Here is a 14,258-nt window from a genome sequence, read left to right on the forward strand (position 1 = left end):
CAAACTCCGTCTCAAGAAAGGCTCCTTAAGAAGTTTATCTGCCCAATGATCTTTGAATTAGATGAGCGTGGCCATTTAGGTCGATTTACTTTAAACAGTATACAATTTATTTTAAGCGATTACCTTAAGTATAATCACATTATGGACAGCGCTGTTAGGTATTTCTCCCCCGCCTGATTTCTGATGTGCATCCGCTCTCCGACGGGAAAGTGACTGCTTTTCACTCTCAGCCCAAATCTTTTTTTTTTTGCTACGTGACTGTTTATAGTCTTTTAAAACGCTGTTCGGCTAATGAGTTGGCACCGCACTCCTTTTTGTTAGGTCTTGCAGAAAGTTAAAGAGGCGTTCAAGCAACTACAACACAGTTCTCAGGGGGAAAAATGGGCAAAAAAAAAAGTAAAAGGAAGAGTTTTTTTCGAATTATAATTAATTTTTTTAAAAATCTGTATTTCATTCTACCTATTAACAATTTGAAGTTAACTTATGAGTAGGAGGGGTTGATCACACCGACCTTTTGGACTGTTTAGGTCCAGGGTTTGGGGAAGGATTTTCCAAGCGCTTCGGGCAGCTGCTGCTGATGTTTGTAATTTTCCGTACAGTTTCGTTCTTTTCGCACTTTTGTTATTAAGCTCCTGCTATAGGTCTTGTATGGGAGGAAATAAACCCAGAATCTCCCAGACCTTCACTAAACTGATTTTCAAGCTAAGTAGCTTAGTGTAGCAGCTCTGGTCCCAGCTTACTCGCACAAGGGGGGAAAAAATTAAAAAGGGCTTTGAAAGGTTGTCTATTAAAGTGACTTAATAAACCATCAGAAGGAAAAAAAATGGACAATGTCTTGTGCAGGAGCAGGAATCGGATGGGAATTGGCATTTTCTGATCAGAATTGTGCATAATTAATGGCGTTCGCGGGACCCTATTCATCCTTGCTCAAAGAACATTGCAGAGGACAAACAAAGCTTTCATACCAATCTTCTAACTTTTCCCCCTCCTTGGCGGTTTTTTTCCTTTCTATTTTCTTTTCCTTCCAATTTACGTTTGTTGTGTTGTTGATTTTTTTTTTCTTGTCTCCCTTCTTTTTTTTTTTTTTACTTTCCGAAATTGCAGTTACAGGTAACCTGCACTTTGTATTTTTTTGCTCTATTTCTACTCAAGGTGAAGAGTAGCAAAGTTCGCACCAAAAAGATACAGGGCTGATAGAAAAGCAAAGGAGACTTTTTTCCTTTTTCTTTCCCTTTTTTTTTTTTTTTTCTTCCCTTAACCGATCCGAGAAGGATGAGAGCGTGTGGGGGAGGGGATGACTCACATTTCTTAAGCCTCCAAGTGGAAACCTTTTCTGGATACACATTCCACACAGATCTAAAGAGCTAAGAAGATTTCGGCAGCGTCGGTGCCTTATCCCACCTTTATTTACCTGAAGCCCTTGTAATGTGACACTTCCATTCGCAAAATAAGGCTGCAAATTTCAAGTCCCTCTCAGCTCTGTTACGGCGGTGCATTTTTGTCTGTGGGTCGCTCTCCTGCTTTGAGGGTGAGATTTTGGAGCGGTGCAGGGGAGGTACTGCTCTCCCTGTTAGACATAGGAAGGGGAAAGTTCCCTATTTCCAACTGATGGGGAAGGAAGTTTAATCAACACCGTGAGACGGAGCGGTTCCCTGGAGCACGGGGAGGAGAAGGCTGGCCGGAGTTGGAGACACCCCGCGGGGGCGTAGGCAGGAGGGGAGGCATTTCTGTCCGCTCCCGCGCGGCCAGTTCCCGGTGGGATCCGGGCTGCCGGCCTCAGCCCGGTGCTGCAAGCTGGGAGTGGGGGCGCGAAGCCCCGCGGAGCTGCCCGAACCTTAGGGCTGGCTCGCTTTGGGCTCGGGAAAAGGAGAGAGACACCCGTCGTCCCCCCACTCCTCCTTCTTCTTCCCTTCCCCCTCTCCCCTGCAGAACACTTGCATCCCGAAAAGCCGCGGGCCTTTGCGTCTGCGGCCGCTCCGCGCCGCGCTGTCCCTTAAAGAAGAGCTCGGCCGCCCCTTCAGCACAAAGACGGAGCTCCTGGGCTGAGGGGACCGCGGCAGCGAGGGCTGGGCCGGGGACGGCCGCTTCGCGCCCCTCCGCGGGGCCTCTCTGCGGGGGCCGGCCGAAGGGACGGCAGCGCCCGACCCGGCCCTGCGGACTCTCCCCGCAGCCGGCGGAGCGGGAGCGCAACCCCGGCGCGGACTGCGCGCTGAACTCGTTGGGCAGAGCGGCCCCCGGCAGTCCCACCGGGGCTCGGAAGGTCGGGGCAAGAAACGCCCAGCCCTCGGCCCGCCGCCCCCGCGCTCATCGTTTTCCACAGCGGGGGAGCTGGAAGGGCCCCGGCAGCGGTAGGAAAGGGAAAGTTTGCGGTGCTGCCCGGGCAGTGCGATACTCTCTCGGTCCCAACGCGGTTCGGGCGAGCCCAGCCACGTCGAGGAACTGGACAACACCGCAGGCAGGGCGCAGCGGTGACAGCCCGCCTCCCTTAAGGCGGCCCCGTCCGTCTCAGAGGAGCCCTTTGTCTCCCGCTGCACCTTCCACCCCTCTCCAAGGGGAGAAAGAGAAGGAGAGAGGGAAAAAAAAATCTCTTCCTCTAATCATTGTTGTTAATGATCATAATGGCAAGAGCTCGTTTTGGTCCTTTCGTGTGTGTGTCCCCCGTGTCCCCCCGCCCCGTCCCTCTCCCTGTTTCCCCCCTGATGTGTTTCCTTCGGTCCTCACTTAAACGGGAGGATGGAAGTTTTGACAACCAACAAGGCACTCGATTTCCCCCTCATCCCCACCCCCTTTGGGGGCGAGGGCTGGGGGTCCTCTGTGCCCCTCGGCATACATGTCGAGGTTGTTGATTTGCGGGATTATTTATTTCCAGTATTCCGAGAACTGTCGCAATGCCTATGATAATTGTCCCTGAGTGTCAATCCGTCGGCAGGGCATGAGGAGGAGAAAGGGCGGCGGGGAGGATCGCAACGCTGCGGGTCTTTTTTTTTTTTTCCCTCCATTTTTCTTTTTCTCGTTCTTTTTCTTTTCTTTTTTTTTTTTTTTTTTTTTTTCCCCTTTCCTATTACTAAAGATTCTTCTGGGAAGTACTCCTAGGAGCCTTTTCACTTTCAGCAAAGTTGAGCATATGTGTTTGTGTATGAGTGGCGTTTGTGGGTTGCTGTAGAGAGATCGCATTTATTTATTTATTTATTTATTTATATACCTCTCTTTTTTTTTTTTTCTCTTTTTTTTTTTTTTTTTTTTTTTTTGGTAGTGGTAAATTGTTACAAGTTGCCTGGCTGCCAAGCCCCCTTTTCCTCTCACGGCCACTCTCGTTTGTTCCTGAGTCCAAGGACGACAAGGGGGACTCAATGTTAAAGGTGGAAAAAAAACCCAGCAACACAGTTGTTTTTGTTAAAAGGGGACACACTAAGGCTGCGAAACAGCAAAACCCCAATGTTGGACAGCTGTAAAATCGTGTAGACAGGTTGTCATACAGCAGTGGGGGCTTTTCTGAAAGGAGCCCATTGCTAAACATTAAATACACTCGGAGCGGAGCACAGCAGCTGCGCGGACACACGCACACACACACACGCAGCTCCGAGCCCAGCGGCCCGGGCTGGGCTGCGCACCACGTGCTGCGCCGAGGGGGGCGGCGGGGCGGGCGGGGGGCGCGGGGCGGCGCTTCCAGCTCAAGTGGGTGCCAATCAAAACATCAACTTCAAATTGTATCTGAAAGATCAGCCTAGGACCTAAGGGCAGACACATCAGTTGGAGCTCAATTGTTGATCAGATCACATCTAAGGGATTTAGGAGCACAGAAGAGCCGAGATTTGAGGAAAGACACCCCACTGAATCCTGCCACACTCCTCCTCCTCCTCCTCCATACCTAGGGTGCAATATATATCTGACAGAAAGAAATAAGAACGAAAAAAGAAAATTATCGGCTCGATTTCTTTTCTCTCGCCCTGCCTGACTCCAGTAAAGAGCGGGGGGGAGGAAAAAAGAGAGAGAGAGAGATCCAGAGAAGCCCGGGTTTGTTCCGCTCCCCTCCCCGGCTCTTCAGCAGGCTCCCTCCTCCCCCTTTCTTTTTTTTTTTTTTTTTTTTTTTTTGTATAATTCCTTCCCCCCCTTCCCCCCTCCTCTTTTTTTTTTTTTTTTTATATCTCTGCTGCTTCTGCTGCTGCCGCCAGTGCTGCTGCCGCCGCCTCTGTGCCCGCGCCCCGGAGATGTCCTTCCCCCAGCTGGGCTACCCGCAGTATCTCAGCGCCAGCCAGGCGGTGTACGGGAGCGATCGGCCCGGGGTCCTGGCCGCCGCCGCCGCAGCCGCCGCCGCCGCCGCTGCCGCCTCGGGCCGGCCCGCGGGCGCCGAGCTTGGCAGCGGCTCGGCCGCTGTCACCTCGGTGCTGGGCATGTACGCCAGCCCCTACAGCGCCCCCAACTACAGCGCCTTCCTGCCCTACACCGCCGACCTCGGCCTCTTCTCCCAAATGGTGAGTGAGCACAGCGCTGCCTCTCGCCCCTGCCCGGGCCCGCCGAGCGCGGCCGCGGAGGCCGGGGGAGCCGGGGGAGCCGGGGGAGCCGGGGGCGGGCGGAGGCTGCGGAGCCCAGCGCGGGGCGGCTGAGGGGGCAGCTCACGCCCGGCGCGGGATCCGCCGTGGAAAGGAAAGCATGGCTCTCGACGGGTCTGCGGAGGAGAGAGGGGCTGGGGGTCGCGGGCTCCGTCTGCACGCGAAGCCCCCCATCCTCCTCGTCCTTCCAGCCGGGCAAAACTCTTCCGAGTTCTTCTTGGCGGTGGAACCGCTAAGCAGGGCTCCTGCCTCCGTATTGTCGGCTTTCCCTAGCAACTCGGCTATTTTTTGTTTTCTTTTCTTTCTTTGTTGTTATTGGTGTTGTTGTTGACGGTGATATTGTCGGTCCTGCTGTTTCACTGGGCTGTCCAGCGCGCTTCTCTTTCCGTTTGGTAGTTTTCTTTGCCGCTGAGCAATAAACAGGTTCCGTCCGAAAGGCCAAAGTGTCGGTACCTGGGGCGCCCGTTTATTTCAAGGCATTTTCCGTAAGCCTTGAAAATGTCCCGTTCCGTTCCTTGAACTTTTCATACTCTGATTATGGCGGGTATCATAGATGGGATTTGCATGAAGCGAAAGAGAGCATCTACATCCCATTATAGGCATCGAGGCAGGAATGCACATCGGCGTTAATTCTAAGAGAAATTGTCGCCACACGGACTGTCCTCGGGATTAATGTGACATTTTCTTAAAAATGTAATAGTTAGAAAGGGAAACATTTTTTTTTAACTAATTGATTTTATATCCGGTGTTGTTGAAACATTTTCGTTGCTGGTATCACCAAAATTGTCGGCGGCGCTACGCATAGGTTCTGCTTAATTTTCTAAATGTCCCTCATTTCTCTCCCCCTGACACAGAAAAGTGTGAATATTTATAACTGAATGCATGCAAGCATAACTTGTTAAGGTTCTTAACAAATATAAACAGGCAAATAGGAAAATACACTGTTGAACAAGGGACAGCATCTGAAAACAGATAATTTTTCTACTGCAAACATTTCCTGTAAAATCACTTTGAACAGCATGCATTTCCTACTCTTTTTTTAACCTTGATTTTGGAAATGCAGTAAAAGTTGAGACAGAAGAAATGAGTGATTCACAAGTGGCTTCTTCAAAAGAATTCCCAACAGAGTTTACACAAAAAATATCATTTCAGCAACAATAACAGAAGACAGCAGAATAAAGGGAGTGCAGAAAGCCTACTCTGCAACACATTACAAAAATTACATCTGGCTACTCTTTGTGTATAAGCGGTGTCTCTGAAATTAAAATACATGATCCTTCTTAACTGTTTGACAAAGTTTAATTAGTTTCTTTGCAAACATTATTGAAGAGGTCGATTTCTAAAGCTGACATAAATTATGACATAGTAGTATGAAGAATGTATTTCTGGGCTAGGCAAAAAACAAAAACAAAAACAAAACAAAAAAAAGAGGCGAGATCTTAACAGAAGTAATAAAGAAAGAAAACTGCTTGAAATGTTAGCTATTTTGGAACAGTTCCCGTTCCTACTTGCAAAGTATCCTGGTATTTTATTACAGTGATTAACCATGACGGTGATATTTCGAAATAAATTCTAAATTTCTGAACATTTGCAAATTAAGAACTAAAATATTAGGTTAATATCTAGACAATTTGCGGTAATAATGAGGCCTAATGAGGTTGCTAGAAAGATAAAATGTTATTTACCAAAACACCTGATGGGATAATTTGACTTGCTGTGTTTTACTACTGATGATAAAAAGAATATTGATTGCAAATAAATCACCGTCTCTAAACGCTTGTAAACAACTTGTGTTTGCTCTGGCCAGATCAAAGTAAAACTTATGAGATAAAGTGTCTACATATCCATATTCTACAGTGCGTGGATCAGTTTTCATTCCAGAGTTTAAAGGCTGTTCTAACAGTTAGAAGTTAATGTTTTACTCCAGAATCTTGGTGTATGATTTGGGGGGTGGGAATGGGGCTGTTGGCATGCGTGTGGAAAATCTCTTCGTACTGAAGTTGTGCATTCATCCCCCGCAGCCTCATTAAGAGCAAAAATAAAGAATCCTCTGCATGCATTTCTAACATCCTCCTAGATACTTTGCAGATAAATGCGGCGCTGTGAGCAGGCATTAGTTGGTAACTGCGGTGTAGTACCTGTTCTATGTGCCTGATCATTTCAAAGGCACAGTAAACTGTCTCGCCGAGGTGAAGGCGAAGTTGCTGCGTTTCCATCGCTTGGTTTGGTTTGGTTTGGTTTGGTTTGATTTGGTTTGGTTTGGTTTGGTTTGGTTTGGTTTGGTTTGGTTTGGGGAGAAAATAGTCATAATGTCTGTCAGAGCCCCGCTTAGCACCTCTCTTTCCTTTCCCTGCAAGAAGGGGGAACCATTTGGGAACACCTCTCTGTATGACCTAAATGTGAAGAGCCTGGAACGGGCAGGGCCGAATTTGGCTGTGAAGACCCTTTGCACCGCTGAAAGGCGTATTCCGGCTCCCGGAGTAGCCTATTCAGGTCTGTTAGAGACGCTAACGAGATAATTGATGTGCTTTTTCCTCTCCGCTTGTCTGAATGTGTTGCAGGGCTCCCAGTACGAGCTGAAAGATAATCCCGGTGTCCACCCTGCTACCTTTGCTGCCCACACTGCCCCCGCCTATTATCCCTACGGACAATTCCAATACGGGGACCCGGGGCGGCCCAAAAATGCCACCCGGGAGAGCACCAGCACCCTCAAGGCCTGGCTCAACGAGCACCGCAAGAACCCCTACCCCACCAAGGGCGAGAAGATCATGCTGGCCATCATCACCAAGATGACCCTCACCCAGGTCTCCACCTGGTTTGCCAACGCCCGCCGGCGGCTCAAGAAGGAGAACAAGGTGACCTGGGGCTCCAGGAGTAAGGACCAAGAAGATGCAAACCTCTTCGGGAGTGACAATGAGGGAGACCCCGAGAAGAATGAAGATGATGAGGAAATTGACCTGGAAAGCATAGATATAGATAAAATCGATGAGAATGATGGGGAGCAGAGCAATGAGGAAGAGGAGGAGAAGCCCGAGCTCCTGAGACAAAGCAGTGAAGAGGAGCACTTGGAAAAGGAGAAGGATTTGGCACTGTCAGGGTCTGAAGGGCTGAAACCCAAAGACGCGCTGGCCATGGTGAAGGAGGCCTCTGACAATAGCACAAGAATCATCAGTCCTGGGGGACCGAACAATTTACAGATGCCATCTCACAGCAAACCCAAGATTTGGTCTTTGGCAGAGACGGCAACCAGTCCTGATGGTGCCCTGAAATCTTCTCCTCCTCCTCCCCCTCCAACCCAGGTTAACCACACTTCTCCTCAGATTCAGCACCCTGCTTTTCTCCCTAGCCATGGACTCTATACATGCCAGATTGGCAAATTTCACAACTGGACAAATGGGGCTTTCCTCACTCAGAGTTCCCTTCTAAATGTGAGGTCCTTTTTGGGAGTAAATCATCACCATGCTGCTCATCACAATCACCACCTCCAGGCCCAGCAACAATCTTCTGTTTTAACAGCAACCCTGGGAGCGCTAAGCAGCGACAAACCTTCAGAGAGGACCAGTCCCAAACACATAGGTAATTAATGTATCAGGCTTTCACCTCTCCCTCCACCCCCAACACGTGCACGTGAACTTCTCCTTGAGGAATGGTGTCACACTGGTGTAACTGATTGCTTTTAATGGAGCTACAGTTTACTCTAGCGTTGATTTCCGGCCCCCCACCCAGCGTGTTGGTCACATACATTAAGCACATTTCACGTGGCCTCTTACATTCTCACCCTATATGCCCATCAAATAAGATGAAAATTCAGGAAGAACGCAGTGAAATGTATAGCTTTGAGCCTTCCTTCCCTCTTTCATGATCCTCATCTCCCAAAAACTTCAATAACAGTAAGAAATGTGTCAAGAAAAGCTTGCAGACTACTTAAATACTGAAAGTAAGGTATAGCACTTTATACACATACACATGTAACTGTTCACGTCTGAACAGGAGGGTGAGAGGGAAGTGTGTTCTCTGCAGTGTCCAGATTCTTACTGTTGTTATTCTAAAATAGTTCTCCTGTTTTTGTTTGGATTTTTTTTCTTTTTCTTTTTCTTTTTTTTTTTTTTTTTGTTTCTTCTTTTTTTTTGTCTCCTTCTAGAAAGAGAAAATGTACCAAGAACTGACTCCCCACCCCAGCCGCTAAAATCGCCCTTCCAGCCTGTCCGTGACAAGTGAGTTTGTTTGTTTGTTTTCACTGTAGGAATGTTACTTATGTGAAACAGAGTGTTTGAATAATAAAGACTAATTATAACACCTAATCATCACCATAATAATACATACCGACAATGTGAACAGCACAGGAGTTGCTCTAATCTTTTCAAACTTAGACTAAATTGCAATTGCACACAGCCAGACTGTAACTTTTCTAAAACCTCACAGATCTCAAAGATCTTATGTTAATTACACTAGAGACAATGACTTTTGTGCGATTATCTATTACTCAGATTCTATAGCAGTAGACACGCAATTGAAAAAAAAAAGATACTTTTTTTCCTGAAAGATTGTTACGTCTTTTGTTTTTTTTTTTTTTCCTTCTCCCTTCCCCCCCCTGCAGCTCTTTGGCTCAGCAAGAGGGAACACCGAGAATTTTAACAGCTCTCCCTTCTGCTTGATTAAATGATTTGGTGAAAAAATATTACAGAGACTGGTATTAAGGACAGAGAGAGTGAAAAAAAAAGGAAACGGTATAAACGACTCCCATCAATCTCTTTTTGCAATAAGGTGGTGCAAATCCATAAAAGTATTACACAAATCTGTAGATGGATCCCCTTCCTCATTGTACCATTTCAGATCGTGTTATTCTAACCATTCTTGGATTATTTGTTTGGTAAATGTTTCCCATGTGTTTGTGGTTTTCTTTTTTCTGTATATAGAGTGATTTCAGATTGTAAATAACACGTCAGCAAAACTTGTCTAAATCATATATTTTTGTCTAATAAACTAAATGAAATTATGACCTCTCTTCAGGTATGTATTCTGTTGCTACAGATCTTATACATATATTACAAATCTATCCAAACATTTATAATTAGTTTTTAAAAAAGGTTAAGTCTCCTCCTTTGGGTAACTGAAACTTTAAGTAGCAAATCCAAGCTATTTTGCCAAAAACAAGCTGCGAGCTTCTTTTTTTATACACGCAAATTTACGAAGTTGAGTGAAGATGGCCTTAGTAATATTAAAGTTATTTTTGCATTTGTGGTGATTCAGATGTGCTCTGTAGGTTCCATTTTCCAGACATGAATGGACCTGACTTCCACTTACACTGCAAAATAGTTTCTTAAAACTGAAAGGGACAAGTTTTCTCACAGTTCCCTAGTGTAAAATTTTGCTGTCCAAACTGGTTGCTAAGTTTGATCGAGAGCTTTAGTGCTTGGTATATATTCTCACCCAAGATGAAAAAAAAAAAAATCATAGTTTAGGAAAAAGAATTATTTGTTATATTTATTATATGCGCTTTGAATAAACACAGAGGAGATATAACGGTGAAAGATATTTTCCTGTGAGATTAAATACAGTCTTTGTAGAAAAAAAGAAAAAAGAAAAGGGCAGCTCTTGCACATCTTAGAAATCTTAGAAGAAAGTTTTACAATTCCGATCTGCTGGTTGAAAATAGACTGAGAGACAGGATCTATCGTTTTATAAAGGCATTAATCTTACAAAGACAGTCCGTTGAAATGTGTAATATTTTGAGTGTTTATTTCTCTTTTTTTTCCTCCTAAATGAGAACACTAAATGAGCATTGAGGTGCTAATAAGATACCAGATGGTTGTTGATGGTGGAAAATGGAAAGAAGCAGCTGGGAAAGTCATTAAGAAATAATGCGGTGACGCCCTATCCAAACTAAACCAACCTCAAACCAGGACTTGTTCGAAACAAGATGAGATTTTCAAATAAAATATTAATAAAATTCTCGTCAGAGATCAGAATATTGATCTTGATTTATCTGCAAGATCATCTCAATCAAAGAGCAGCCTCCCTAAACTGTGGCTTAGAGATCTGTTGGCAAAGCGGTGGAGGCGGTGGGCTCCTACATTTTGCGTTTTTCTGGTGGAGCAGAGAAACAGGCCAGGCAAAATAGATTTTCTGTGGAATATCTGAAGGAGATCCTCTGGAAAGAGTCTCATTTTGACATCCTGAAGATCCTAGCATACCATAAATTAGTTTGTATTTTGGTTTTTAGTTGTTTCGGTGTATTTTTTTCCCCCCTTTTCTTAAATGACATTCTCGCGTTGGTAATTGTTCCAACAAAAGAGAACATTGTACTTTTTACCAAACTAGAGTAATTTAGCCTTCGGGGAGAGGGAAGACGTATTTAAAAATAAAAAAAAAATTAAATTAAAAAAAAAAAAAAAAAGAAAAAGAAAGAAAAAAGTCTTCAACCCTGTAGAGCCTAACGGTGCGCCAGGTCACTGCTGGTGTAAACCTGATGCAATTGCTGTCTCTTTCATATCCATCCAGATGAAATCGCCTCAGTCCCGCACCGGCTGCCCCGGTTCCCAAATTCCTCTCGGGAAACGCGGCCGTCCTGAAGCAGCCCGGCCGTCCGGGGCTCCGCTGCTGTTGGCCTGTCGGGGACCGGCTCCGCTCCTCCAAGGCGGAGACGGCACCTTCAAGGCGCGCCGGGACGCTCTGCGAGGCGGAGCGAGCGCGGCGCTGCCCCACTGCCCTGGGGGGAGCGAACCGGGGATTCCTGTGCGGCACCGGAGCCCCGGGAGGGACCGGAGCTGCGCGGAGCGGAGCAGCAAGAGCGCCTCTCGCCCGTCCGCCTCACGGCGGGCACCCGCTCCCCGAGCGCCGGGAACCGAGCGGTCCCGAGCTGTTCCGAGCGGTCCCGAGCTGTCCCGAGCAGTTCCGAGCGGAGCCGCGGGCCGCGCTTTGGGCAGGCTCGCAGCGCCCTCTGTGGGCGGCGGCCGGCGCCGTCCCCGCGCCCGGCCCGCGGCTCCGCTGGGCTGGGGCGGAGAGCCGGAGGCTGCCCGCCCTTAACTCGGCCAGAAAGCCAGCTGCATCCTCCGGAGTGCGCTTACACTTCTGATTATCCTCCCGAGAGTGATAATTCCCAGTAGTTATCTGGTTGGCAGTTTTCCTCCTTTGGAAGCCTCAGCCTCTCTAGAGCTGACTCTGTTGCAGAACTGGATTTTTTTTTTCTCATCTTCTTATTTGAATTTCCCACCCCTTCCCGCCCCCCCTCCCCCAGTAACGCTAACAATTTTGACGTTTCCCTCCCCAACCAGCTGAGGGTGTTACCGGGAACGGGGGACGATGAATGAAGCCCCGCGGGGCCAGCACCGTTCCGTCTTTCCCCACCGAGCCCGGAGCGTTTGCCGGGGATGGGATGAAGCACCGGGGCTCCTGTCTCCCCTGCGGCTGGCGAAGGCGGGGGCGGCCTGGGAGCCGCAGGCCGACTGCCGGAGGAGCGCGCCCAGGGCTGCGGGCTGCCTGCTCGGACGGAGCGTGCTTGCGCCAAAGTTTTCGGACAGGAGTACAAGTGGCTTCCCGTTAAAAAAGGGAAAACCGAGAAGTCCTGAGGGCAGCTGAGAAATGCCGTGTTGTTTAAGTCAGAAAAGGTCCGGCGTGGCTGCGTGCCTCAGTGCCCAGCACCCCCCGAGGGCGGCTGCCTCAGCCTATTCGGCGCCTGGGGGAGCAGGGTGATCGCCTTTCCCTCCCCGGAAAGCCGCAGTGAGGTGGCCATTTCTCCTGCAGGAAGTTTCAGATAGAGAGGACGTGTACGGGTGGTCACTGCGCTACGGCACGGAGCCCTCGGAGGCTGCCCGGGCCGGGCGGGACGCCCCCACACCACCCCCGCCACCGGGAGCCCCCGAGCCGGTGCTAGGAAGGACCGGGAGCTTCACAATCCCGAGGTTTCGCTTGTCACGTGAACCGTGCTAGGAATGATCGTTTGCGTCACCTTGGCAGGAAAATAATTTGTAGTTTTTCTGTCATATTTTCATTGACATCCACCCCAGCAGATGTATACCAGAAAATACCAGAGTGCAGGGAGAATAATAAAGAAGCTTAAGCTAAACGATTTGCCGTAATTAGGAATGCTTCGAGCTGATAAGACTAAATTGGAAAGTATTAGCTTCTTACCTTTTTTTTTTTAAATGATGATGTTACCCTAACCTGATGAATAAAGTCAATAAGAAAATTAACATTGAATCGAATGGGAACTACAAGGAGTAATATACTCCTTTTAGCACGACAACCGAGTGCCTAGATACATTTTCGCGCTACTTAAAAGGCTGTTAGAAAGCACCTTTTTATACGTTTGCATAATCCTCCATCCTCCCCCGTATAAAAATGTCTTGTTTTTGTTATTATTTACTTATCAGTAACAGAAGAATGGCAGAAATCTGTGAAGAAAGAAGACTGAAAAGTTGATACAATCTCTAGTTCAGCAAACTCTGAAATTCGCAGTTGCCACAACAGATTAAAAGCAAACGGCAGCTTTACGGGGATTTGGCTTTGTCACAGAGACGTAGTTATGAAACACGTTGATTGGTATGCATGCCTCACTTTTTACTCTTTTTTGTTTGTTTGTTTTATTCACAAAAAAGGTCTATTTTTAACAAGGTAAAAAAAAAAACCCAGCGAAAGGGAAGAAGAAAATTAGTAGGGTGTGTGTACTCAAACTGGCTCGTTCCTATGATTGTTATCGTTCCCGGCTCCTGTCATCCCTTCTTGCTGCTTTATTTGAGTTTTTGATGCACTCTCTGAAACCGGAGCTGCCCCGAAGCCGCCGCCGACGGCAGCGACCGGCGGAGCTGGGGCGGGGGCGCGGTGCGGGCTGAGGCTGCCCCGGCCCCCGGCAGCCCCGCACCAGCCCTGGTGATCGCGGAGCTCGTTCGATCTCCGGCTAACTTTCATGGCATGCCCATGTTTTCCCTAGCCCGTTTTCTTTTCTTTTGTGTTTTCTTTTCCTTTTTTCCTGACTTTTTTTTTTTTTTCCATGGGCTTCGATCAATTATTCACAAGCACATTTATCTCTCCTGCAATATGGAGAATTCATATTCATATCTCTGTTTTAGTGGCCTGACACAGATTAATGTAATATACGCCGCGGCTCCGAGCGCCAGCCCCGCTCTATGAATCATGCACTATAAAGTTTCAATCGTCCTTGTAGATGAGACTATTACAAAGAGCGCGGAGCGGCGGGGGCAGGGAGGCGGGGGCCGGCAGCAGCGGTGGCTCTGTGCCTCGGCCGGCCATCGGCCCCCTGTTAAACAGGCTCGTATTGAAACCACCCGGCGGCTGGCGGGGGACAATGCGGGCCCGGCATCAGTTCTGTCCGGCGGGACTCGCTGACGCGGGTTCCCCGTCCGCCCGCCCGCGCCCACCGCCGGCCGGCCCAGGGGAAGGGGCTGCAGGCCCTGCCTCGGCCCTTTCCCCATCAGTCCGTCAGGCAGGGCCGCCTGGCCGCGGAGGAAAGGCGGGCTGTAGGTGCCCGCCCCAAAGGATGGGCACCCCGGGGAGGGAACGGGGCTCAGGCTGCCCCGGGGTGCACCCTGAGGTGGAGCAACCGCGCTGTGTCTGGGAAGGGAAGGCGATAAAGGGAGCCTCCATCGCCTGGACATGCTATTGCAGTATGTTTATTTTTTTTCTTGTTTGTTTGTTTTGTTTTCATATTTTTTAAATTCCCTAACGTCCTTAAAAGGTGAGATGTGAAGA

The 14,258-nt window shown here is 48.3% G+C and overlaps 1 protein-coding gene across 1 annotated transcript; it reads left to right on the forward strand.

Annotated features, from left to right (window-relative positions):
• Positions 1-3,691: 3,691 nt before the first annotated feature.
• On the forward strand, positions 3,692-10,872 carry IRX1 (iroquois homeobox 1). Its single transcript, XM_050971451.1, has 4 exons — positions 3,692-4,472; positions 7,112-8,126; positions 8,692-8,764; positions 9,148-10,872. The coding sequence occupies exons 1-4, from the start codon at positions 4,209-4,211 to the stop codon at positions 9,203-9,205; spliced, it is 1,410 nt and encodes a 469-aa protein (XP_050827408.1). The 5' UTR covers positions 3,692-4,208; the 3' UTR covers positions 9,206-10,872.
• The last annotated feature ends 3,386 nt before the right edge of the window (positions 10,873-14,258 follow it).

This window comes from Serinus canaria, chromosome 2 (genome assembly GCF_022539315.1).
Source record: "Serinus canaria isolate serCan28SL12 chromosome 2, serCan2020, whole genome shotgun sequence".
Classification (NCBI taxonomy): Eukaryota; Metazoa; Chordata; class Aves; order Passeriformes; family Fringillidae; genus Serinus; species Serinus canaria.